The sequence below is a fragment of the Oncorhynchus kisutch genome, linkage group LG4 (assembly GCF_002021735.2).
Source record: "Oncorhynchus kisutch isolate 150728-3 linkage group LG4, Okis_V2, whole genome shotgun sequence".
NCBI classification, from domain to species: domain Eukaryota; kingdom Metazoa; phylum Chordata; class Actinopteri; order Salmoniformes; family Salmonidae; genus Oncorhynchus; species Oncorhynchus kisutch.
The window spans coordinates 80,053,226-80,080,272 of NC_034177.2; the positions used below are offsets into that span (position 1 = coordinate 80,053,226).

General features: G+C 43.3%; 1 protein-coding gene across 1 annotated transcript in view; it reads left to right on the top strand.

Moving 5' to 3' along the window:
• LOC109888825 (potassium voltage-gated channel subfamily H member 1-like) overlaps positions 1-27,047 on the top strand; it is an 88,475-nt gene that overhangs the window by 10,180 nt on the left and 51,248 nt on the right. The window contains exons 5-9 of the mRNA XM_031823753.1: positions 154-272; positions 821-988; positions 4,770-4,994; positions 16,737-16,894; positions 18,373-18,644. Coding sequence (XP_031679613.1) covers positions 154-272; positions 821-988; positions 4,770-4,994; positions 16,737-16,894; positions 18,373-18,644 — 942 coding nt within the window. The remainder of the gene's footprint in view (positions 1-153; positions 273-820; positions 989-4,769; positions 4,995-16,736; positions 16,895-18,372; positions 18,645-27,047) is intronic.

The following is a 27,047-nucleotide window of genomic DNA, read 5'->3' on the forward strand; positions in this document are numbered from 1 at the left end:
TGTTGCTTTTTATCGAACCACATTGTTTCATTAGTAATATCACTCTGACTAATTAATAAGTTCCATTTTTATCATCTTTTGTAAAACAATTAGCACTCTCATTGTCTTCACACAGACTGCTAACCCCAAAACATGTTTTTTTTGTTGCCTCAGGTTGGGGGAAGTTCGCTCGGCTAACTCGTGCTCTGACCAGCAGTAGAGGAGTGTTACAGCAGCTACAGCCTACTGTACACAAGGGAGAGAACGTTCACAAGCACTCCCGCCTAGCTGAGGTACACTCATAGTTCTGTCTGTTGGGAATGTTTATATCTCTACTCTCATAAAGCTATGGCATGCGTCTGTATTTATGTCTGTTGTGAATGTTTATAACTCTACTCTCATAAAGCTAAGGCATGCGTCTGTATTTATGTCTGTTGTGAATGTTTATAACTCTACTCTCATAAAGCTAAGCCATGCGTCTGTATTTATGTCTGTTGTGAATGTTTATAACTCTACTCTCATAAAGCTAAGCCATGCGTGCGTATGGGGGAAGATGTGTGTGAGCTTGTTGCCATTCCATTTGGCTATGGGTGAGGCATGTGCCCCCTGTGCTGTGTATTCATTTGTCTCTGTCCTTTGTGATTACAGAGATGCACTGAAATGACACATGTACACTCATATACACACTCGCGAGCACACACACACACACTTTACTCCCACACACCATATATGGATGTAACAATCTGTAAGCAACCTTTAAGTGAACTGTAACCTCTCTGTTTACCCCAAACCCTTCTTTGATTTTATTCAATCAAACTCATCAAAGATATACAATCTGCAGGTCCTCCAGCTGGGCTCAGACATCCTCCCCCAGTACAAGCAGGAGACTCCCAAGACGCCGCCCCACATCATCCTCCACTACTGCGCCTTCAAGACCACCTGGGACTGGGTCATCCTCATCCTGACTTTCTACACCGCCATCATGGTTCCTTACAACGTCTCCTTCAAGGTCTGAACCTTTGAATTGAATTACATATAATTTATCCCTGACCAAGATGGCTGCCATTATTTACATTTTTGTCATTTAGCAGATGCTCTTATCCAGACCAACTTACAGTTAGTGCATTCATCAATACAGTGCCACTGACACGGCCTGCAACGAAAACATGCGGTCTCTCCTTCACTGCAGCCGAAGTGAGTAAGACATTTAAACGTGTTAACCCTCGCAAGGCTGCAGGCCCAGACGGCATCCCCAGCCGCGCCCTCAGAGCATGCGCAGACCAGCTGGCCGGTGTGTTTACGGACATATTCAACCAATCCCTATACCAGTCTGCTGTTCCCACATGCTTCAAGAGGGCCACCATTGTTCCTGTTCCCAAGAAAGCTAAGGTAACTGAGCTAAACGACTACCGCCCCGTAGCACTCACATCCGTCATCATGAAGTGCTTTGAGAGACTAGTCAAGGACCATATCACCTCCACCCTACCTGACACCCTTGACCCACTCCAATTTGCTTACCGCCCAAATAGGTCCACAGACGATGCAATCTCAACCACACTGCACACTGCCCTAACCCATCTGGACAAGAGGAATACCTATGTGAGAATGCTGTTCATCGACTACAGCTCGGCATTCAACACCATAGTACCCTCCAAGCTCGTCATCAAGCTCGAGACCCTGGGTCTCGACCCCGCCCTGTGCAACTGGGTACTGGACTTCCTGACGGGCCGCCCCCAGGTGGTGAGGGTAGGCAACAACATCTCCTCCCCGCTGATCCTCAACACTGGGGCCCCACAAGGGTGCGTTCTGAGCCCTCTCCTGTACTCCCTGTTCACCCACGACTGCGTGGCCACGCACGCCTCCAACTCAATCATCAAGTTTGCGGACGACACAACAGTGGTAGGCTTGATTACCAACAACGACGAGACGGCCTACAGGGAGGAGGTGAGGGCCCTCGGAGTGTGGTGTCAGGAAAATAACCTCACACTCAACGTCAACAAAACTAAGGAGATGATTGTGGACTTCAGGAAACAGCAGAGGGAACACCCCCCCATCCACATCGATGGAACAGTAGTGGAGAGGGTAGCAAGTTTTAAGTTCCTCGGCATACACATCACAGACAAACTGAATTGGTCCACTCACACAGACAGCATCGTGAAGAAGGCGCAGCAGCGCCTCTTCAACCTCAGGAGGCTGAAGAAATTTGGCTTGTCACCAAAAGCACTCACAAACTTCTACAGATGCACAATCGAGAGCATCCTGGCGGGCTGTATCACCGCCTGGTATGGCAACTGCACCGCCCTCAACCGTAAGGCTCTCCAGAGGGTAGTGAGGTCTGCACAACGCATCACCGGGGGCAAACTACCTGCCCTCCAGGACACCTACACCACCCGATGCTACAGGAAGGCCATAAAGATCATCAAGGACATCAACCACCCGAGCCACTGCCTGTTCACCCCGCTGTCATCCAGAAGGCGAGGTCAGTACAGGTGCATCAAAGCTGGGACCGAGAGACTGAAAAACAGCTTCTATCTCAAGGCCATCAGACTGTTAAACAGCCACCACTAACATTGAGTGGCTACTGCCAACACACTGTCAATGCCACTGACTCTACTCCAGCCACTTTAATCATGGGAATTGATGGGAAATGATGTAAATATATCACTAGCCACTTTAAACAATGCTACCTTATATAATGTTACTTACCCTACATTATTGATCTCATATGCATACGTAGATACTGTACTCTATATCATCGACTGCATCCTTATGTAATACATGTATCACTAGCCACTTTAACTATGCCACTTGGTTTACATACTCATCTCATATGTATATACTGTACTCGATATCATCTACTGTATCTTGCCTATGCTGCTCTGTACCATCACTCATTCATATATCCTTATGTACATATTCTTTATCCCCTTACACTGTGTATAAGACAGTAGTTTTTTTTTGAATTGTTAGTTAGATTACTTGTTCGTTATTACTGCATTGTCGGAACTAGAAGCACAAGCATTTCGCTACACTCGCATTAACATCTGCTAACCATGTGTATGTGACAAATACATTTGATTTGATTTGATTCATCTTAATTAATATAGCTATGTGAGACAACCACATGTCACAGTCGTAGTAAGTACATTTTTCCTCAATAAAGAAGCTATCAGCAAAGTCAGTGCTTGTTGGAAAAGACCAGCGCAAGAAATATAGTGCATTATCCTATCTAGGGTGCCATTTGGGACTTGACCAAACTCAACCATAACAAACAGTATATTATCAACACATTCTAGAGCTATGCAGGCTTGTGACATCAACCACTCTATTTTATGTTATAAACTGTCTCTTCTCTACAAAAATAAAGATCCTGTCCTTAGGGATACAATATAGATGTAATAACATTGTAATAATTTATTATAAATGTAATAATCTCGGCTGTATAGTGGATTCTTTCCCCTACTGTAACACAGATTCTCTGCTCTACTAAGATTCTATCTGCTCTACGAAGATTCTCCCTGCTCTACGAAGAGTCTCCCTGCTCTACTAAGAGTCTCTCTGCTCTACTAAGAGTCTCTCTGCTCTACTAAGAGTCTCTCTGCTCTACTAAGAGTCTCTCTGCTCTACTAAGATTCTCTCTGCTCTACTAAGATTCTCTCTGCTCTACTAAGAGTCTCTCTGCTCTACTAAGATTCTCTCTGCTCTACTAAGATTCTCTCTGCTCTACTAAGATTCTCTCTGCTCTACGAAGATTCTATCTGCTCTACGAAGATTCTCCCTGCTCTACTAAGAGTCTCTCTAAGAGTCTCTCTGCTCTACTAAGATTCTCTCTGCTCTACTAAGATTCTCTCTGCTCTACTAAGATTCTCTCTGCTCTACGAAGATTCTCCCTGCTCTACGAAGAGTCTCCCTGCTCTACTAAGAGTCTCTCTGCTCTACTAAGAGTCTCTCTGCTCTACTAAGAGTCTCTCTGCTCTACTAAGATTCTCTCTGCTCTACTAAGATTCTCTCTGCTCTACTAAGATTCTCTCTGCTCTACTAAGAGTCTCTCTGCTCTACTAAGAGTCTCTCTGCTCTACTAAGAGTCTCTCTGCTCTACTAAGATTCTCTCTGCTCTACTAAGATTCTCTCTGCTCTACTAAGATTCTCTCTGCTCCACGAAGATTCTATCTGCTCTACGAAGATTCTCCCTGCTCTACTAAGAGTCTCTCTAAGAGTCTCTCTGCTCTACTAAGATTCTCTCTGCTCTACTAAGATTCTCTCTGCTCTACTAAGATTCTCTCTGCTCTACTAAGATTCTCTCTGCTCTACTAAGAGTCTCTCTGCTCTACTAAGATTCTCTCTGCTCTACTAAGATTCTCTCTGCTCTACTAAGATTCTCTCTGCTCTACTAAGATTCTCTCTGCTCTACTAAGAGTCTCTCTGCTCTACTAAGATTCTCTCTGCTCTACTAAGATTCTCTCTGCTCTACTAAGATTCTCTCTGCTCTACTAAGATTCTCTCTGCTCTACTAAGATTCTCTCTGCTCTACTAAGAGTCTCTCTGCTCTACTAAGATTCTCTCTGCTCTACTAAGATTCTCTCTGCTCTACTAAGATTCTCTCTGCTCTACTAAGATTCTATCTGCTCTACGAAGAGTCTCCCTGCTCTACTAAGAGTCTCTCTAAGAGTCTCTCTGCTCTACTAAGAGTCTCTCTGCTCTACTAAGAGTCTCTCTGCTCTACTAAGATTCTCTCTGCTCTACTAAGATTCTCTCCGATACTATACCAACGATTTTCTCCCCTCTTCCAGACCAAGCAGAACAACGTGACGTGGTTGGTGGTGGACAGCATTGTAGACGTTATCTTCCTGGTGGACATCGTGCTCAACTTCCACACTACCTTTGTGGGCCCGGCCGGAGAGGTAATCTCTGACCCCAAGCTCATCAGGATGAACTACCTGAAGACCTGGTTCGTCATCGACCTGCTCTCCTGCCTGCCTTACGACGTCATCAACGCCTTTGAGAATGTGGATGAGGTCAGTAGTGTGTGTGTGTGTGTGGTGGGTGTTCGTCATCGACCTGCTCTCCTGCCTGCTCTATGAACTCATCAATGTCTTCTAAAATTTGGACGAGGTCAGTCAGGTCTGACAATATATTGGTAATTTAGCTTTTTATAGCTTTTACCCCACATCCCTGGTGTGACCCTGCCAACACCATGCTTTACCCCACATCCCTGGTGTTGCCCCTGCCAACACCATGCTTTACCCCACATCCCTGGTCTGACCCTGCCAACACCATGCTTTACCCCACATCCCTGGTCTGACCCTGCCAACACCATGCTTTACCCCACATCCCTGGTGGTACCCCTGCCAACACCATGCTTTACCCCACATCCCTGGTGGTACCCCTGCCAACACCATGCTTTACCCCACATCCCTGGTGTGCCCCTGCCAACACCATGCTTTACCCCACATCCCTGGTGTTGCCCCTGCCAACACCATTCTTTACCCCACATCCCTGGTGTTGCCCCTGCTAGCACCATGCTTTACCCCACATCCCTGGTGTTGCCCCTGCTAGCACCATGACCTAGTAGTCTAAGCCCAGTGAGCCATTTGAACCAGCCATTAAATTATTGAAATGTCAGAGCGTTTCTTTTCCTGTCTGACCATTTAAGTTATGTTTGGCTAATGACGGCACCTACTGTCCTAATCCTTACCCCTCCAGAAACCCAACACCACCTTTTCTCAGTCCTTTTCCTGACTACCCAGAGCGGCGCCTGTTATATTGGCTTATTTTACTAGATGTGTGTGTCTGGATATGAGTTCAACCTGTTGACCAGTTTATATTACTGGTTGTCAGGCTCCATTTGAATGACCACAAACCTGCCGGCATTTATTCATCTTATGGCAGCCATATTCAGTTATAAGGGTGGGTTGTTGGTTCTAATATGTGACTCCGTCTTCTGTGTGTGTGTGTGTGTGTGTGTGTGTGTGTGTGCGCACGTCACAGTAAATAAAGACCCCTCTGTTTTTTACGGTTCTCTGAGTCTCCACCTTTACGACAAGAAGCTGCTCACCAAGAGATAAGAAGGGGATGCAAGGAAAGGGAGGATTCTCTTTGAATAGCAAGAAAATATCCTCCAAAGAGAAACATATTAGCCCCGTCCCTCCTACCCTCCTCACGCATTATTAAATGATGAAATTAAACCCATTTATCCATGAGTGTTAAATCATTGAGTCACAGGCAAATCCCTTGCAGAAAAACCATATGATTTCACTTGTGGAAAATCACATGACTTGTGTTTTTGGAACACTTTACATGTGATCATGTTTTCACATGTGTAGTTCCATGTTATCACATGTTGTTTTATATGTTGTCACATGTTATCAAATGAACTTCATATAAGATTATCTGATCACATTAAACATGTGTTTTTGGAACACTTCACAAATGCATGTTTTTCCTTAATTAAGGGGGATTATGACTGACTGCTGCAGTAATAGGAAATATCCGCGGAGTTTACAAAACATTACATGCTCTTTCTATGACAGACTGACCAGGTGAAAGCTATGATCCTTTATTGATGTCACTTGTTAAATCCACTTCAATCAGTGTAGATGAAGGGGAGGAGACAGGTTAAAGAAGGATTTTTAAGCCTCGAGACAATTGAGACATGAATTGTGTACATGTGCAATTCAGAGGGTGAATGAGCAAGACAAAACATTTAAGTGACTTTGAAAGGGGTACGGTAGTAGGTGCCAGACACACAGATTTGTGTCAATCACTGCCACACTGCTGAGTTGTCACGCTCAACAGTTTCCTGTGTGTGTCAAGAATGGTCCACCACCCAAAGGACATCCAGCCAACTTGACACATCTGTGGGAAGCATTGGAGTCAACATGGGCCAGCATCCCTGTGGAATGGTTTCGACTCTTTGTAGCGTCCACGCCCTGACAAATTGAGGCTGTTCTGAGGGCAAAAGGGGGGGCAGCTCAATATTAGGAAGGTGTTCCTAATGTTTTGTACCCTCAGTGTATTGCTGTCATTTTAAATCTATGAAGTGCTATGTAATTTTTGGTTACTTAGGGTCAGTCTCCTTACCAGATAATTCTGTAGTGTGTCAGTAGTCACACACCCCATGGTGATGATGGTATCGATAGATTTGGAAACACCTGTTTCAGATCTGTAAGTCAAGGTAAACATGTCTGAGGCACAGGGTTGGGTTCCATTTGAATTTAGTCAATTCATGGAGTGAACTGATATTGCTTTTGAATGAGGCAAATGGGAATTGAACTTTTCATTTTTTTTTCTGACTTGAAATAGAATTGACACCAACCTTAGATGAATAATAAAATATTGTAAGTCCCAGAGTGTCTTGGGTATGAGTAACAGACATTTCTGAGTTCCTAATCTCGAAAACCCAGAACAAAAACCTTGCGTAATTGTGTCAGATGCTGGATTTAGTTCTGTGCGAAGATGTGTTATAAAACTTCCTAGAAGGAAGAGTGGAAACAGAGCGGTAGCATCCCTCCTCTCTGGTTGCAAGTTACGGGCAAGTCTATGGGCCAAATGTTTCCCCTTGAAAATTTGAAAGATATGAACACCTGTGAATCGTGATTGGTCCAAATGATTAGTGGCAAAATATCTGCATACCAAAATAGAATTCCTCATTAGTCGTCACATCCACAAAGTCTAACACACACTACGATACCAGTTATCTATACCCTGTCTGTCACTCTCTTTTCCTTTTGAAATGAGCTGGCTGACATACATTTTTCTCTTCAGGGGAAGGGTTGGGAAACAGATCGAGGTCACTGTGAGGGTAATTAGTCATATTGTCCCCTCCATTATTACCTTGTGAACAGGGTAGGGTAGGTTACTTTTTAAATGTAATCTGTTACTAGTTACCTGTCAAAATTGTAAGCAGTAATGTCACTTTTGGATTACCCAAACTCAGTAACGTAATCTGATTACATTCAGTTACTTTTAGATTACTTTCCCCTTAAGAGGCATTAGAAGAAGACAATGTATGTTACCAATTGAACGACATCTATTGCAGGACAAATCAATGTTAAAGTTTATATAGCTGGCCGTATATGGATGTTATATTTTACTTTATGGGTTGGTTATGTAGGCTTCTTCTAACCCATCACTTTCTACTACATATAATAATAATACCATTAAATGATATATATATTATATAATTTATAAATCCAAAAACTGATGTAGGAACTACAGAGACTTAAAAAGGGGCAAGCAAAAGTCTGTGAGTTTGAGCATTAGGTCTATGGATGTATTTTTTTTATCAGCATGAATTAGATTGAGTAATAAAAGCCCTACCTTTATTCTATAGGCTGGGATCCACACTATGCAGCTGTTGCAAAAGGCATTTTTTTTCTGGGTGTCCACTGGTTTCAAAAACAATGATTAATAGGCAGCTTAAACTTCTTGATTTGAACCATTATTGGGTTCAAATATACATTTCGATTTGTGAACAAGCCATCCACAACAACCACAATCCGTCAGGCGCAAATAGCTAAATGTGAGGGCAGCAGTGTGATTCACATCAATGTGCTTTGTAGATATCAATAATACATGATATCCATATCGGTGTAGACTACACCACTACTGTCATCTTTACCGCCAAGCGGTTATTCAACTTGGATGATCTTTGGATGCCGACAGCAGTCGCACCATTGGAAGACATAGCTTGGACTGTAGCCTACAAAAGCCTGTTCCTATGATCCATCAAATACATGTGGTGTGTCGTCATAGTGGGCTCTGACTTGTGGTCAGACTCACTCAGGTGGAAAAAAACTTTTTCAATTCTGATTTGAATGTCATTGAGAAAACAGAGAAGTGTCAAAGATCTTTTTTTCAAACATCCTTTCTGAATTTAAAAGTCATCCTCAAAGTAATCATCTAGTTTTTAAAGTGTCTGTAATCTGATTTACAACATTTTTGCTGGTAACGGATTACAGTTGCCGTTTTTTTGTAATCTCTTACATGTAACGGATTATTTGTAATATGTTGCTCCCTAACCCTGCTTGTGAAGAAGATCTCATAATATGGAGCTGGGAGAAGAGTCTGCAATTTAAGCCTAATTCTTTGTGTTTTACATGTGAATTCTACCCCTAGCCATCAGTACAGCATTTGGTTTGGAGACAGCCGTCTCACTGAAAGGCAGTGTTAGTTTCTCAACGTGCAAGGAGAGAGATGCAAAGAGACAAACAAAAAAATCATCTTTGTCTTTTCTCTCTCTATCTCCCCTTTTCTATAGATTTTCTTTCTTCTAAAAATAACTTGTCCGCCTGGTTTGACGTCAGCTTTAATTATGTGTCAAGGGATTCGGGATTTCTCCTGTCGTCATGTAAATGAGATCTCTGGTGGAGGGGATAGCTGCTGTACCATAGCGTTAGCACAGCTACAGCCATAGAACTAGAATTAGCGTAGCCTTCAAAGTGTAGCCGTAGTGTTAGCAGCGGCGCTAGCCAGACGTGCAGCTGCAGGACTGGATCTACGTATGTATGAACATTTACCAACCAATGTGTGATTGGCTATGCATAGGAATATGTACATAGGCCTACACATATACAAAGAGTACATCTCAGATGTGTGTGTGTGAGAGGTCTAACATTAATTGGTCAAATGGAGCTCTGACCAAACAGGAAGCTGAACCGTAACCCGGAGTCATTTAAGATACAATACATTTTTTTATATTTTTTTATTTAACCAGGCAAGTCAGTTAATTAAGAACAAATTCTTATTTTCAATGACGGCCTAGGAACACTGGGTTAACTGCCTGTTCAGGGGCAGAACAACAGATTTGTACCTTGTCAGCTCAGGGATTTGAACTTGCATCCTTCCGGTTACTAGCCCAACGCTCTAACCACTAGGCTACCCTGCCGCCCCACAATCAATACACTCCATTTCCCTTCCCCCGATTTAAGCCAAATCGGCACCTCTAAAGTTTCTCACAATAAATTCCACAGCCAATTATTGTTAAAAACAGTGCCAAGTCTATCTAATGGATAGTAACATTGAATAAAACATGATATTGGTGTTTCTTTGAAGTCTTTAAATATTGTTCAGGTCCATTCTGATCTCAAGCTATTTCTCGTGACAGATCTGAGTCCGTATTCAGAGTCTCAGAGTAGGAGTGCTGATATAGTCAAATAAAGGTTTAATAAAAAAATCTATAAATATAGGAACAGTTTTGCCTTTTAGATCAGAATGAATGAATGATTATATGGACAGGTGGAACTATATCCTTGATAGATTTACATTCCTATTCTGACACGCTTAGTAGATACAGCCCTGGAGGTATTCACTGCTTATAGAGCAGGCCATCCATTGCCATTTTAGAGGTCCGATTTTCTCCATGCAAGCCTTTTATTATAACGTTTATTAATAACGTTCACTCCCTTAGTGAATACGGCCTCTGACGCTACTGGATATGTGAAAGCACAGGGTGTAATAGAGGGTCAATGCACGTAAATGCCATTTAAGCACCTTTTTAGTTTGAATTATAACATCTCTGGCTCATTGTACCATGCAGGGTTTCGGTGTCAACAGATTTACAGATGGATAATGATACACTACCAGGCCTATTGATTACTCAGGTCACCTTCATTATTAGCATGCACTGCACAATGTGCACACTTCTCTCTCTCACTCACACACACACACACACACACACACACACACACACACACACACACACACACACACACACACACACACACACACACACACACACACACACACACACACACACACACACACACACACACACACACACACACACTGTTGCCCCTATAGGCCCAGGGCAGGGGTGTCAAACTCATTCTCCAGAGGGCCGACTGTCTGCAGGTTTTTGGTTTTTCCTTTTAATTAAGACGTAGACAACCAGGTGAGGGTAGTTCCTTACTAATTAGTGACCTTCATGCATCAATCAAGTACAAGGGAGGAGTGAAAAACCCCAGACACTCAGCCCTCGTGGAATGTGTTTACATGTGGCCTAGGGCTACAAACGGTTGCTACCTTCAGTTGTCATTTAGACAAACCAAACTAGACTCAAGTTAGGAGCGAGTACTGTGTGTGTGCATGCCTCCGTTTGTGCCTACATCTGTGGTAGCGTCCTGATGTGTCCCTTTGTGAGTTGTTGGTGGATGAAGGACTTGGCTGTGTCGGTGGTATAAAGTGCTGCAGTGGTGCTTAACAGGCTGATGCTAACAGGACTGTGAGAGGCACCAAGTCTATTGTATATGCAGGTACAGCACTTTGTCGGCCTCTAGTCTTTCAGCTTCTCAACTCGCGCCATGGTTAATGCTGACAGACACCAGGACATTCACTGTCAGCCTGACGAGGCTCTGTCCTGCCAGTTGCTATGTACAGGGAAAACGAGGCTCTGTCCAGCCAGCTGCTATGGACAGGGAAAACGATGCTCTGTCCAGCCAGCTGCTATGGACAGGGAAAACGAGGCTCTGTCTAGCCAGCTGCTATGGACAGGGAAAATCAGACTCTGTCCAGCCAGCTGCTATGGACAGGGAAAACCAGACTCTGTCCAGCCAGCTGCTATGGACAGGGAAAACGAGGCTCTGTCTAGCCAGCTGCTATGGACAGGGAAAACCAGACTCTGTCCAGCCAGCTGCTATGGACAGGGAAAACCAGACTCTGTCCAGCCAGCTGCTATGGACAGGGAAAACCAGACTTTGTCCAGCCAGCTGCTATGGACAGGGAAAACCAGACTCTGTCCAGCCAGCTGCTATGGACAGGGAAAACCAGACTCTGTCCAGCCAGCTGCTATGGACAGGGAAAACCAGACTCTGTCCAGCCAGCTGCTATGGACAGGGAAAACCAGACTCTGTCCAGCCAGCTGCTATGGACAGGGAAAACCAGACTTTGTCCAGCCAGCTGCTATGGACAGGGAAAACCAGACTCTGTCCAGCCAGCTGCTATGGACAGGGAAAACCAGGCTCTGTCCAGCCAGCTGCTATGGACAGGGAAAACCAGACTCTGTCTAGCCAGCTGCTATGGACAGGGAAAACCAGACTCTGTCCAGCCAGCTGCTATGGACAGGGAAAACCAGACTCTGTCCAGCCAGCTGCTATGGAAAGGGAAAACCAGGCTCTGTCCAGCCAGCTGCTATGGACAGGGAAAACCAGGCTCTGTCCAGCCAGCTGCTATGGACAGGGGAAACCAGACTCTGTCCAGCCAGCTGCTATGGACAGGGAAAACAACATATACATTTCCGTATGACTGGGGATTCATGTGGCCTAATGTCATTAAAGGGCTTGATCATCAAGTAATTTTAGTACTTTTGGTTGTACATTTGCTCACGTGAACCATCTAAACTCAGCAAACAATAAACGTCCCTTTTTCAGGACCCTGTCTTTCAAAGAAAACTCGTAAAAATCCAAATAACTTCACAGATCTTCATTGCAAAGGGTTTAAACCCTGTTTCCCATGCTTGTTCAATGAACCATAAACAATTAATGAACATGCACCTGTGGAACGGTCGTTAAGACACTAATAGCTTACAGAGGGTAGGCAATTAAGGTCAGTTAAGAAAACCTAGGACACTAAAGAGGCCATTGTACCGACTCTGAAAAACACCAAGAAAGATGCCCAGGGTCCCTGCTCATCTGCGTGAATGTGCCTTAGGCATGTTGTAAGGAGGCATGAGAACTGCAGATGTGTAACAACAGCTGCGCAGGATCGGTACATCCGAACATCACACCTGCGGGACACGTACAGGATGGCAACAACAACTGCCCGAGTTACACCAGGAATGCACAATCCCTCCATCAGTGCTCAGACTGTCCACAATTGACTGAGAGAGGCTGGACTGAGGGCTTGTAGGCCTGTTGTAAGGCAGGTCCTCACCAGACATCACCGGCAACAACGCCGCCTATGGGCACAAACCCACCGTCGCTGGACCAGACAGGACTGGCAAAAAGTGCTCTTCACTGACGAGTCATGGTTTTGTCTCACCAGGGGTGATGGTCAGATTCATGTTTATCGTCGAAGGAATGAGCGTTACACTGAGGCCTGTACTCTGAAGCGGGATTGATTTGGAGGTGGAGGGTCCGTCATGGTCTGTGGTGGTGTGTCACAGCATCATCGGACTGAGCTTGTTGTCATTGCAGGAAATCTCAACACTGCGTTACAGTGAACACATCCTCCTCCCTCATGTGGTACCCTTCCTGCAGGCTCATCCTGACATGACCCTCAAGCATGACAATACCACCAGCCATACTGCTCGTTCTGTGTGTTATTTCCTGCAAGACAGGAATGTCAGTGTTCTGCCATGGCCAGGGAAGAGCCCAGATCTCAATCTCATTGAGCACGTCTGGGACCTGTTGGACCGGAGGGTGAGGGCTAGGGCCATTCCCCTCAGAAATGTCTGGGAACTTGCAGGTACCTTGGTGGAAGAGTGTGGTAACATCTCACAGCAAGAACGGGCAAATCTGGTGCAATCCATGAGGATGAGATGCACTGCAGTACTTAATGCAGCTGGTGGCCACACCAGATACTGACTTTTACTTTTGACACCCCCTTTGTTCAGGGACACATTATTCCATTTATGTCAGTCACATGTCTGTGGAACTCAGTTTATGTCTGTTGTTGAATCTTGTTAATTTGCTGAAAAAAATGCTTTATACCTACAAGGGATAAGTACAGCATTACTAAGATATGTTTAGTTTGAAAGTTAGCTAACACATTCAATTCAACAAAGAGCACGACCGAAACAGTTCTGTCTGGTGCAGACACAAAAACAGAAAACAACTACCCACAAAACACAGGTGGGAAAAGGCTACCTAAGTATGGTTCTCAATTAGAGACAACGATAGACAGCTGCCTCTGATTGAGACCCACATCCGGCCAAACACACAGAAATAGAAAACATAGAATGCCCACCCCAACTCACGCCCTGACCAAACCAAAATAGAGACATAAAAAGGATCTCTAAGGGCGTGACAGCAGTCTATGGCGAACGTGTCTGTTTCGAGTCTAAACTGCCACTACAAATAATCAAGTGGAAATGTTGACTTTCTATTACATGTACTAGGAATAGCAACGTTTTTTCAGTTTGCAGCTAAAAAGCCACAGTAATCTGGGGACGGAGTAGAGTTGAGATCGTATAGGGTGGAGCCTAATCAAAGGAGTTATTGAGAACGGAGGACAACTCCAATCAGATGCTTACATATTACATATCTTTGCTTGCAATCATATCATGAGTGACCTGCATAATTTCACACATATATCTTAAAATGGTCTCTCCATCGTTCTCTGGGCCCCAGATCACACAGTAGAGGCCTCAACTCGTGACAATCCGACCTTGAACTGGCTCAAGCTGTACCCATAGTAGCAGATGTTTCTCTGCTCTCATTGTTCAACTGAAAGTTGCATCAGTTTCATTTCAGCCAACGTCTGCAATGATGCATGTATACGGAAATCAGGATGACTACATAATCTTGAGACAGAAGAATAATTGTCTCACTGCCTTTGAGCTGTTTGTCTTTTAAACCCCAAGGTTATTATACCATTCCACTCTGATCACCAAACTGTAGGCGGAATTGCCATGCAATTCATTATGTACTATACCCTTGCGTCTAAGATGTATCTTGCGCTCACATCTTGCATATTGAATGTAAATGCATGTATCCAGAAAAATTCGGTATTCAATTTGTGACTTCGACCACCTCCATGGCCTCGCATCTCCTCTGTCTCCAGCCATGTCATCTTATCAGAAATTACAGGTCTACAGATCCTTACAAAAATGACCTAAACTCAGTAAAAACAATAAACGTCCTATCACTGTCAACTGCATTTATTTTCAACAAACATAACATGTGTAAATATTTGTATGAACATAACAAGATTCAACAACTGAGACATAAACTGAACAAGTTCCACAGACATATGACTAACAGAAATGGAATAATGTGTCCCTGAACAAAGAGGGGGTCAAAATCAAAAGTAACAGTCAGTATCTGGTGTGGCCACCAGCTGCATTAAGTACTGCAGTGCATCTCCTCCTCATGGATTGCACCAGATTTGCCAGTTCTTGCTGTGAGATGTTACCCCACTCTTCCACTAAGGCACCTGCAATTTCCCAGACATTTCTGTGGGGAATGGCCCTAGCCCTCACCCTCAGATCCAACAGGTCCCAGACGTGCTCAATGGGATTGAGATCTGGGCTCTTCGCTGGCCATGGCAGAACACTAACATTCCTGTCTTGTAGGAAATCACACACAGGGGGAGCAGTATTGCTGGTGGCATTGTCATGCTGGAGGGTCATGTCAGGATGAGCCTGCAGGAAGGGTACCACATGAGGGAGGAGGATGTGTTCCCTGTAACGCACAGTGTTGAGATTGCCTGCAATGACAACAAGCTCAGTCCGATGATGCTGTTACACAACGCCCCAAACCATGACGGACCCTCCACCTCCAAATCGATCCCGCTCCAGAGTACAGGCCTCGGTAACGCTCATTCCTTCAATGATAATTACGAATCCGACCATCACCCCTGGTGAGACAAAACTGCGACTCGTCAGTGAAGAGTACTTTTTGCCAGTCCTGTCTGGTCCAGCGACGGTGGGTTTGGGCCCATAGGCGACATTGTTGCCGGTAATGTCTGGTGAGGATTGTGCGTTCCTGGTGTAACTCGGGCAGTTGTTGTTGCTATCCTGTACCTGTCCCACAGGTGTGATGTTCGGATGTACCGATCCTGTGCAGGTGTTGTTTCTCGTGGTCTGCCACTGCGAGGACGATCACCTGTCCGTCCTGTCTCTCTGTAGTGCTCTATTAAGTGTCTCACAGGACAGACATTGCAATTTATTTTAGGGACCCTGGGCCACATCTGCAGTCCTCATGCCTCCTTGCAGCATGCCCGAAGGCACGTTCACGCAGATGAGCAGGGACCCTGGGCATCTTTCTTTTGGTGTTTTTCAGAGTCAGTACAAAGGCCTCTTTAGTGTCCTAAGTTTTCAGAACTGTGACCTTAATTGCCTACCGTCTGTAAGCTGTAAGTGTCTTAACGACCGTTCCGCAGGTGCATGTTCATTAATTGTTCATGGTTCATTGAACAAGCATGGGAAACAGTGTTTAAGCCCTTTACAATGAAGATCTGTGAAGTTATTTGGATTTTTACGAATGTTATTTGAAAGACAGGGTCCTGAAAAAGGGACATTTCTTTTTTTTATGAGTTTATTTGCAGCTTCACTGTAATATTTTGGGATGTGCATTGAAATTGGTCAACTGAAATTGTTACTAGGTAACATGTCCGTCGCATTCCAACATGCTCAATAAACCACAGTAGTAATAAAAATCAAGTCTAACAGAGATTAGGTTTAGTGTCGCAACTTTTTGTATTTTTTATCACATTATCCATTTTACATTGTGATTTACCTAATAATTTGTATATGTTTAGTTTTTTAAATTTGATCTTCTTTTCGGTTTTGATCATGCTCACTACTTTCTTTCTTTTCTTCTTCGTCCCCCTGTTTCATTCTGTTTGCATGGTCCTTCTACCTGTGTTTATTTGTGGAACGTGAAGAACTGGAACCATCGAGCTGTCACTCAAGTAGGCCTTTCATTATCAAACTCACTGAGTTGGTTTGGGTAAAAATATGATGCAGTTGTGTTAATCCTGGTATTTGTTTGCACCTGAAGTAATGGCTCTTAAAATACAGGACAACCCTACTGTTTCCATAGAACTGAGACATTATTTAAATCTCTCTCTCTCTCTTTCTCTCTTTCTCTCTCTCTCAGGGGATCAGCAGTCTGTTCAGTTCTCTGAAGGTGGTCCGGCTGCTGCGTTTGGGCAGGGTAGCTCGTAAACTGGACCACTACATTGAGTATGGAGCCGCCGTCCTCGTCCTGTTGGTGTGTGTCTTTGGCCTGGCTGCCCACTGGCTAGCCTGCATCTGGTACTGTTCTGACTGATTTACTGTATATTAAAAGTAGATTCAGTGAAATGATGTTGGCACGAGCAGCATTGCAATAGCGACATGCAAGACTTTGCTCTCACACAGTCACACAAAGTATCTGAGCATGTGCACAGGTTCACTTCACGCTGTTACAACATGGTAGGTACGGGACAAAACAGGAGAAGTTTAAGCTCCTGCTTCAACGGTCTTATTTGCGGAAATTGTCCCACTATGCTGTTCACATTGTGCATCTACGTCATATCGCTGAGTCTGCCTTTAATGTGTCATGACAGTACTTTCCAACTCTCTCATCCAGGACCACCAGATGTTGCAGATATTTGCGGTAGCCCTAAACTGGCACACCTGATTTGAACTAGTCAAGCCTTGACGATTAGACAACAAAGATGTAAACCGTCTGGTGGTCCCCAAGGAGAGGGTTGGCAAAACCTGTTATAGGAGTTATTCATGTGGTAGGAAGCCATTACGTTGGTACCCTTCAAAATACACTTTTATCATATTTTGATATATGATCACAGTAGTCAAAACAATCTGACTACTGTATTTGTTAATTGCATATTTCTTCAGTGTTTCTTAATCCATCCCCCTCTGATCCCCAGCTGTGGCATGCTTTTGTTCTACCACACCTAATTTAATTAATCTAGAAGATTAGTTGTGGATTAGTGTTCAAGTTGAATCAGATGTCCTAGCGGTGGATTAGAACAAAAATACAAAACAAAAGGACTTGGGAGTCAATGAGTAACAGGGTTGAGAAACAGCGCCTTTAAAAACCGCCATGCTCTGTAGTGTTGACAATGTCATGTGGGAGAAGTGCCTGTCTGTTTCTCACCAGCATTGACATGCATTATTTTCTTAATACCCTAAGCAAAGTGAACCAACCTCTGACCTGTGTTGTAGAGGTACCCTTAACCCTAACACTAAACCTAACCCCTACCCCTAAACATAAACCTATCCCTTCCCGTAACCCTTAACCCTAACCCCTAAACATAAACCTATCCCTTCCCTTAACCCTAACCCCTAAACATAAACCTATCCCTTCCCTTACCCCTTAACACTAAACCTAACCCCTACCCCTAAACATAAACCTATCCCTTCCCGTAACCCTAACTCCTACCCCTAAACCTAACCCCTAACCCCTAAACATAAACCTATCCCTTCCTTTACCCCTTAACCCTAGCCCCTAAACATAAAGCCTACCCCTAAACAGAAACCTATCCCTTCCCATCCCCCTTAAACCTAACCCCTAACCCTAAACATAAACCTAGCCCCTACCCCTTAACCATAACCCCTAAACCTAACTCCTACCCCTAACATGGTTCTTTCTCTTCTCAACCTAACCTGTATCACCTGGTTGGTTGTCTAACTAGGCTTTAACAATAAAGGATACATTTTTTAAAGCAAACTTCCATTGTTCTACCAAGAGTGGCTGAATATATTTTTATCTTGACTGACTATAACAGGTACAGTATTGGTGACTATGAGGTGATAGACGAGGAAACGGGCATCCTGCGGACAGACAGCTGGCTGTACATGCTGGGGGAGACGGTGGGCTCTCCATACCGCTTCAACGCCAGCGGGACAGGGAAATGGGAGGGCGGCCCCAACAAAGACTCGGTCTACATCACATCTCTATACTTCACCATGACCTCTCTGACCAGTATAGGGTTCGGAAACATCGCCCCTACCACCGATGGAGAGAAGATCTTCGCTGTCGCCATGATGATGATCGGATGTGAGTACATGGGATCTAAGGCAATATTTCCCAATCTTCTCCTGGAGTACCCCCATCCAGTCCACATATGATGTATTCCAGAATTATCGCCGCTGATTTAACAGATGGGCTTGATGTTTAGGTGACCATTTGAATCAGCTTTGGATTCTGGAATACATTCTGGACTGTCTGGGGGAACTCTGAGAGGTTTGGGAAACAGATCTAAGGGTTAAGGTTCCTTTATGTTTGCTTTTTCCCCTTGTGGTAGCATTCTGAATGAATAAATGATGCTCTCAAGTCTCATGATGTTGTTGTTAGAATTGAATTCATTGATTCTATATAAACAGAACACTGGAGCAACTCGATCTGGTAATATTGTCATGTTCACCCCATCATACATTTGGGCTCCACTGACCCTAAAAGGCCAAGGCAGTCAAAATTCAGTTTTTCCTCTGTTTTGTATCATATTGTACCACAGCTGATGAAACTAACACTGTAAAAGTCAAATTTGATCGTTGTTATTTCCTGATAGTTGCTTGTTGAAAATGCAATCTACATAGGAACTTTTAATTAGCAGGTTTTTCATCGGTGGAGTTTTGGCTTGCCTGGTGACGTCACCAGGCGGTATAAATTTAATAGACCAATAACAAAGAGCATTCCAAACCTCTCTGTCAATATCAGCTAGTTTTCACATTTACATCACATTAGGCTCCTCCATCACTTTGGCGCTATTCCCTTCCCCACTCAGACCACTCCCAGTGAGTCCTAGCAAAATTATTGCTTGAGAAATATATATATTTTAATGGCCTTTTAAGGTCTCTATTTTGAATTGATTTGACCAACCCATTATATCATGTCCCCTTAAGCTGTCTGAATCGATGGCCCTGCACTTCATCCAGCCAGGAAACAGCGAGCACAGCAAACACTCTACTGTCCCCAAAACCATTTTCTGACACTATTTCGCATCATTATATTTGCATCACAACAGCATGAGCATTTGTATGCAAATAACAAATGTTGGCCACTCCTGAGCTCTTTGAAACGTTAATTCAGGGGTGATGAATCATCTCACCTGGTGAGATTCATATCATATCTGTCAGTGGTTATGGCAACATTTAGGGAATGATCATCACCTAGCCATCCTTTTTATTCCATCCATCCATTTCGCAAGGCTACGTCTAAAGACAGCCAGAGACTGACACATGCATGCCATATAGGGCACAGACCGTAGACCAGTTATATGGCTGGCTGGCTCTCAGTTGTCTAGGAGTAGCTGCAGCAGGAGAACCAGGAGAAATATACTAGGCAGGATCAATTGAGCCGAGCAATCCCCCTGCAATCACTCACTACCTCCAGCACCATCTGCCTCAGCTGCTCTTACACCCTGTGTGCGTCCCAAATGGCACCCTATTCCTTACCTATTGCACTACTTTTGACCAGAGCCCTATGGACCCTGGTCAAAAGTAGTACACTACATAGGGAACAGGGTGTCGTTTGGGACGCAGGCCCTGTTTCACTCACTACTTTACAGCACCCAGTGAACAACAGGTTCAGATGCACTCCCTGCACCTCAGCCTCCGTTTCCATGGTGAGAGACAAAGAGGGAGACGGTGAGAGGTACAACGGTTGTACAGGTGCATTACAATACTGAATTGGTTTCTCTCCTTGTTTCCATTTCATAACCTGCAGAGCTCCAAGGTTGTTTTGTGCACCATTGTGGCATAAATGAAGTCCTAGTAGGGATTCTATACACTTTAACGATGGAGACACAATCCAAGAGTTGGGGTTTGTGTATTGTGAAGGTCATGCTGTAGGTTTTGTTCTGAATAGAAAGAAGCTTGGAAAGGCATCAGAAGATTCAAGTGGAATGACTACTGTATGATTCTATTCAGTTTAAACCCTGACAGACTATTTCATTATTCGCTATAAAAATGTCAGACTCGGTACGATTCTATTTTTACCAACTGCTGTGATTTGTTATTGGCAGCAGCCGAAGATCACATCATTGACAGGGGAATTATACAGCTGTCTTGTCACTATAGCAACGGTTGGCCCTGAGCATTATAGGGTTTTTGACAACTGTCTGTAAATTGTCTTCAAAGAAAGACAGCTGTTGGCTGATTCCATTTAAAGCAGAATCACTGACAGAGCAGTGGTGTTATAACAAGTCCTGATGGAGAGATTCAGATGAAACAGGGACAAAGGTATTAACACACACAATGTACTTAAAAAGATTAGGACTTTCGGATGCCTAGGATTGGTGACTCTTTACTGTAGGTGTCCTGTCTTTATGTGTTATGTTGCTGTTATAAAGTATTATGAATGCACTCATAAGGCCCCCTACAGTAAAGTCCAATCTTAGGCATTCTAAAATATTTTGAAGTACATTATGTGTGTTAATACCTTTGTCCCTGTTTCACCTGAATCTCTCCATCCGGTCTTGTTATAACACCACTGCTCTGTCAGTGATTCTGTTTATTGGTTTATTCAGATACCCATTAGCTTTTGCCAAAGCAGCAGCCATTCTTCCTGGGGATGCATGTTTAATGTATAGTACCGGTACGGTATATTTTGTAGACTGTGTAATCACTTTTTGTGGCTAGTTGCAGTTTCCGAATATGAACATTAGCATATTATTGTCACATCATATGGAATATTGATTTGCTGATGCATTCATATACCCAGAGGGACAATGACGTGGCTGTTACACACACACACACACACACACACTCTCTATCGCAGAAGTACTTATTAGGTTCTCACTGCCAAGAGAATGGTACAGTAACACACACAAAGAGCAGAGCAGGTCTCTTTCCACTGCCTTTGATCCCGTGCCATACCGAGCTCCAGGTGTTACCTTCCATCCTGTCCAAGCACCCCTAGTAACATGGCTCCAGGTGTTACCTTCCATCCTGTCCAAGCACCCCTAGTAACATGGCTCCAGGTGTTACCTTCCATCCTGTCCAAGCACCCCTAGTAACATGGCTCCAGGTGTTACCTTCCATCCTGTCCAAGCACCCCTAGTAACATGGCTCCAGGTGTTACCTTCCATCCTGTCCAAGCACCCGTCCTGTCCAGAGAGAGAGAGCGTGAGAGAGAGAAACTATTTGAGGTTTATAATTTCCACTTTGAAATTTCAGACTTGATTTTCCCTTACAAAAATGTATCCTGACGTAGCAAACTGGGGCAAATGAAGATCCTACATCTGTATCTGTCCACTAAGAAGTTAGGGAGTCTACAGTAGAGAGGAGAGAGAGCTCTAGTCTATAGTAGAGGAGAGAGAGAGCTCTAGTCTACAGTAGAGGAGAGAGAGAGCTCTAGTCTACAGTAGAGGAGAGAGAGAGCTCTAGTCTACAGTAAAGAGAAGAGAAAGCTCTATTCTACAGTAGAGAGGAGAGAGAGAGCTATAGTCTACAGTAAAGTGAAGAGAGCTCTATTCTACAGTAGAGAGGAGAGGGAGAGCTCTAGTATACAGTAGAGAGAAGAGCGAGAGCTCTATTCTACAGTAGAGAGGAGAGAGAGAGTTCTAGTATACAGTAGAGAGAACAGAGAGAGAGAGCTACAGTAGAGAGGAGCACTGGAGTCACATGGACCTGTGTAGTATCTGATCATCTTCAAAGGCAGCAGTGACAACGTAATGATATAATATTCTGTCACATATGCTTCACATTGCAGACAGCATGCAGACATTTTTTATCTTTATTCATGCAGGGAAGTCCCATTGAGCCCTGCTTCAAATCCTCTGTCAGAATACTATTTTATAGCAAATTAACGGACAAAGGATTTTTAAAGTTGCCATGGGGACTTTTTCGCTAAGAATGGCTCAACATTTTGTTTGACAATAAGGTTTATCGCACCAAAATGAGCCAATTTCATATTTGTGCAATTAATGATAGGGATGGTATGGACACAATTTTACAGTAACAGTTTTGCTTTGGAAAGCTACATTGAGTAAGACTATGAATACCCTCTTCATACTGCATTCTAGGCACATTTGTGTGTGTGAATGCAAGCACTGTAGGGGGGATTGGGGTAAGTTGAGCCATTCTTTGCATTCAGCATCACTCCATCAAGAGAAATGTAGTATTCGTTCTAACAAAGATATCTCCATATATTTCTGGATGTTGTGTATTCCTGGAAATAATCAGAATGTATGTAAACATAGCTTGTCCCAAAAAAAGTGGGGTCTTGCCACAACTTACCCTAGGTATGGAGTAAGGTGAGTCACAGGACAGGGTTAGTTAAGCTACCTACAAGTTTCTGTACTGAATGAAATATTACCACTACTTTTTTAAAACCATGCATATCTTTATTTCCCAAACATAATTCATCACATGCATATTTTAACACAGGCTTTACACCTAACAAACACTGTGTACGCTTTTAACATAGGCCAGGCGCTGTGGTTACCTCATATTCCAGCAATAATGCCTTGTATTACTCCTGGGAAGAAGACACTTCATTTTGCTCAACTTGCCATTGGCTCAACAATAAGAAAATAAAAATATATCCCTTTTTCTCCCCAATTTCGTGATATCCAGTTGGTAATCAGTTTTGTCCCATCGCTGCAACTTCCGTATGGACTCGGGAGAGGCGAAGATCGAGAGCCGTGCATTTTCCGAAACACAACCCTGCCATGCCGCACTTCTCACTTAACCCGGAAACCAGCCGCACCAATGTATTGAAGGAAACACCGTACACCGGGCGACCGTGTCAGCATGCATTGCGCCGGGCCCACCACAGGAGTCGCTAGAGAGTGATGGGACAAGGACAACCCGGCCAGCCAAATCCTCCCCTAACCAGGAAGACGCTGGGCCTATTGTGTGCCACCTCATGGGCATCCCTGTCACAGTCAACTGCGAAACAGCCTGGGATCGAACCAGGATCTGTAGTGACGCAGCTAGCACTGCGATGCAGTGCCTTAGACCGCTGTGCCACTTGGGAGGCCCCCAAAGCAAACATTTTGACTATATTAGCCCACACAGCTACAAGGATGCACTTTCTTGCTAGGTTTAGGACCTCATGATGAAATGTATAGAGACCCTATCTGATGTATTGAATCATTTGGACCTTACATTTTCCATCTGGTTGCTTCTTTTATGGACTCCATGAAATGATGACCTCTTCCTAAATATTTGGTCAAAATATACATTTTGTGTATGGTTTCCTAGAAACAAAGGTGGCTCTGCTTACCCCTTTGAAACAACTTACCCCACTCTCCCCTATACAATGTCTGTTTTTTTTTGTATAAACATCATTACGGAAAATGATCGTATTGTATATCTGCAGTATCCTATACATCAGTGTTTAGATACACTCCAGTCACTGTGTTTCTGTCAGGAGATAAGTTGTGTCTGCTTTCATAGATCATAGTGACAACACTTTATCACTGCGTCCTGTGATGAAACTGATGCTTTTGCACATACACAAATACACACACTTGGCAGATAGGTAAAATCAATACAAACCAGTGTAGCTGCACTCTAAAGTGGGGAGAGAAATGTAATTTAAACTGTGTTAACTGCTATCTCCTGCTACAATGATGGGAAACTCAATTTCAACATGGCACCCATTTCAGGCGATAATTTTGTTGTGGTCCCTCTGGCCTCAAATAGAGTACTTTGTCAAATACTGTTGGCATTGCAGAATGTTATAGGTGGTGTTTGGTTTGGAAAAAAGGAGCATCACTGTCTCAAAGCTATCATCTTCCAGAAAATTGCCACAGCTATAATAAGCTGTTAAATTAGCTCAATTGTTCATTGTGCAATCATTACATTCATTTACATGGTGTAAAGAAAATATTTCTGCAGCTCTTCTTATGACAGCCTTATTACTCAATGAGACACCCTTCACACTTTACTCTGAAGAAACAGGGTTTGGATTCCTATTTCTTTGGAAAGGAATAAGCATGAAATTCAAACAGATTTTTACACAGAAAACTGACCAAACCCTCCATTTGCCCTTGTAGTAGAACCAATGAGTAAGGGATACGATTATTGTTATTTTGCAGAATAAAGCACAGAAAGTTTGTATGTAAGAGAGAGAGCTGACCTTTTTCAATCAGATGCAGTTCTATCAACCTAATCAGTCTTGTTAAACCTTGTTAGTTCGCCATAGTCTTTCTGACAGCCCACAGAAAGGCTTCCCTGCTAAAGCTGCACAATAGCCTGTTGAAAAAGTCAACTCTTTGTATTATGAATGTGTAGAGCTAGAGTGGGGTCCCAAATTATTGTCACCCTTGATGATGATGATGAGCAAAAATTACTGTATTAAATAAATCATTAAAATAATAATAATAGGTCAGAAATAGATTTACTTTAACAAGTGATTTTTTATTTATTTAAATGGGGTCAAATTATTGACACCCCTTATGAACATAATGGCACTGAGCCTTTTTCTAAAATCTTTTATGAGTTGGGAGATATCTTTGACCAATTCTCCATATAGAATCCTTCCAGATCCTTCCAGATCCTTCCAGCACTTATGGACTGCCCTCTTCAATTCAAACCTCAGGTCTTCAATGGGTTTCAAGTCCGGAGACCTGATGTATATTTTTATGGCCAATTAACCAATTATTTCTGGATTTTGATGTGTGCTTGGGGTTATTGTCTTGCTGGAAGATTCACTTGTGGCCAAGTTTCAGCTTCCTGGCAGAGGCAACCAGGTTTTTGGCAAAAATCTCCTGGTACTGGGTAAAGCTCATGATTCCGTTGAACTCAACACCGGCCTCAGGACCAGTGGAAGTAAAAATAGCCCCATAACATCAAAGATCCACCAACATATTTTACAGTAGTTATGGGGATATTTTCTGCTCATGCGTTCTCATTTCGACACCAAACCCACCACTGGTGTGCGTGGCCAAAGAGCTCTATTTTCACGTCATCTAACAAATGTTAACACCTGTAGTGTTATTGGCACTTGGATTGAAACTGGTGCTTTGGTCAGATGACATGAAAACAGCTCTGGGCTGTCAGATCAGAGTAAATAGGCATTTTAACATCATAGATTTAGCCGGTGGTAACTTGTAGAATGGACACCGACTGGAAGGTGGTTTTAACCAATCAGCATTAAGGATTTGACCCACCTGTTGTATAATGCTTAATAAATTAACACAGATGTCATGAGTATCTGTGCATTTTTCAGCAATTAAAGTGTAGCTATGCAGATTAAAATATGATTTAATTTGTTGAATTCCTGCAGAATACCGTTACTGCATTCTTAAATGTTGATACATTAAATATTCTAGTGGTGATCTATAAGCTAACAGGGGAATGATCGGTTATTCTAAAAATTCCAAATGCTGGAACATGCGTATGACATTCACAGGTTGATTTATAAAGGCTGAAACATAAGGTGTTGTAATTCCGCAATATCCACCCCTCCAAAATAAAAACCTGGAGACATGTATTCATGTAGAATCCCTGATTCCAGTTGTTGAAGACATCCACACTGATTGGAGACCTTTTAGTTCAATGTTTTTCAACCTCCGGTCCGTAGACTGGCACCAATCCCTCATAGTTAGCTAACACTGATTGAATTTAAAAGTAAGCCCTCAAAGAAGGAAGTACCACATCTTGCCTGTCCCTGGTGGACAAAAAGTTTGAGAAACACCGCTTTAGACTGTGCAGGAAAAGGTTGAACTACCAAAGGTTGTAAAACTGAGTCGTTTGATATCCATGTAGTGACCTAAAGGCTTGTCATGCAACATAGACCATGATACTGATAGACAGGCACGGTCAGAAGAGCTCTGCGTCTCTGTCACCACCTCTAAAGCTCTGTTTCCTGTTTCCTCTATGCGCACATGCACACACGCAAGCAAAACTGCCACCCTGTCACCAATGCCACATAAACACTTCCTCACAAACTGCATGTTTGTCACTTTGGTTCTTGACTCTTCTTTTCTATGTTTGTCCTCAAAGATGCAGGATACCTCTGTCTGAACCTTCAGTGAATCTTTGATACATTTTACAGATCAACAAGCTTTGATAACTTGACTTAAAGGATGTATTTCAGCTACTTACAATTACGTAGGCTGACACATTTTAGCACGTTTCTAATACTGGATCAATTCCTGGATCAATTCCTGAAGTCTGCCATCTGTTAACTTTAAGCTTTTCTCCTTAAATGTGTAATATTCTTCTCTGTGAAGCTAACTTTCTTGGACTCTTCCCAACAAACCGGGAACATTAGCTAAGATTCCCATTTAAGTTATAGTTAGATCGTAACGTTAGATAAAATCCTAACATTAGCATGGTAACATTTAATATAGATTTTTTTTGTCTTCATTTAAATATCCTTGGAATGTTTTCCTTACATTCACTAAAATGTTAGGCACAACATCTGCAACCACCACAGAACATTCCCCAAAAGTTAGGTTTCCAGATAATATTAACAAATCAAATCAAAGTTTATTTGTCACGTGCG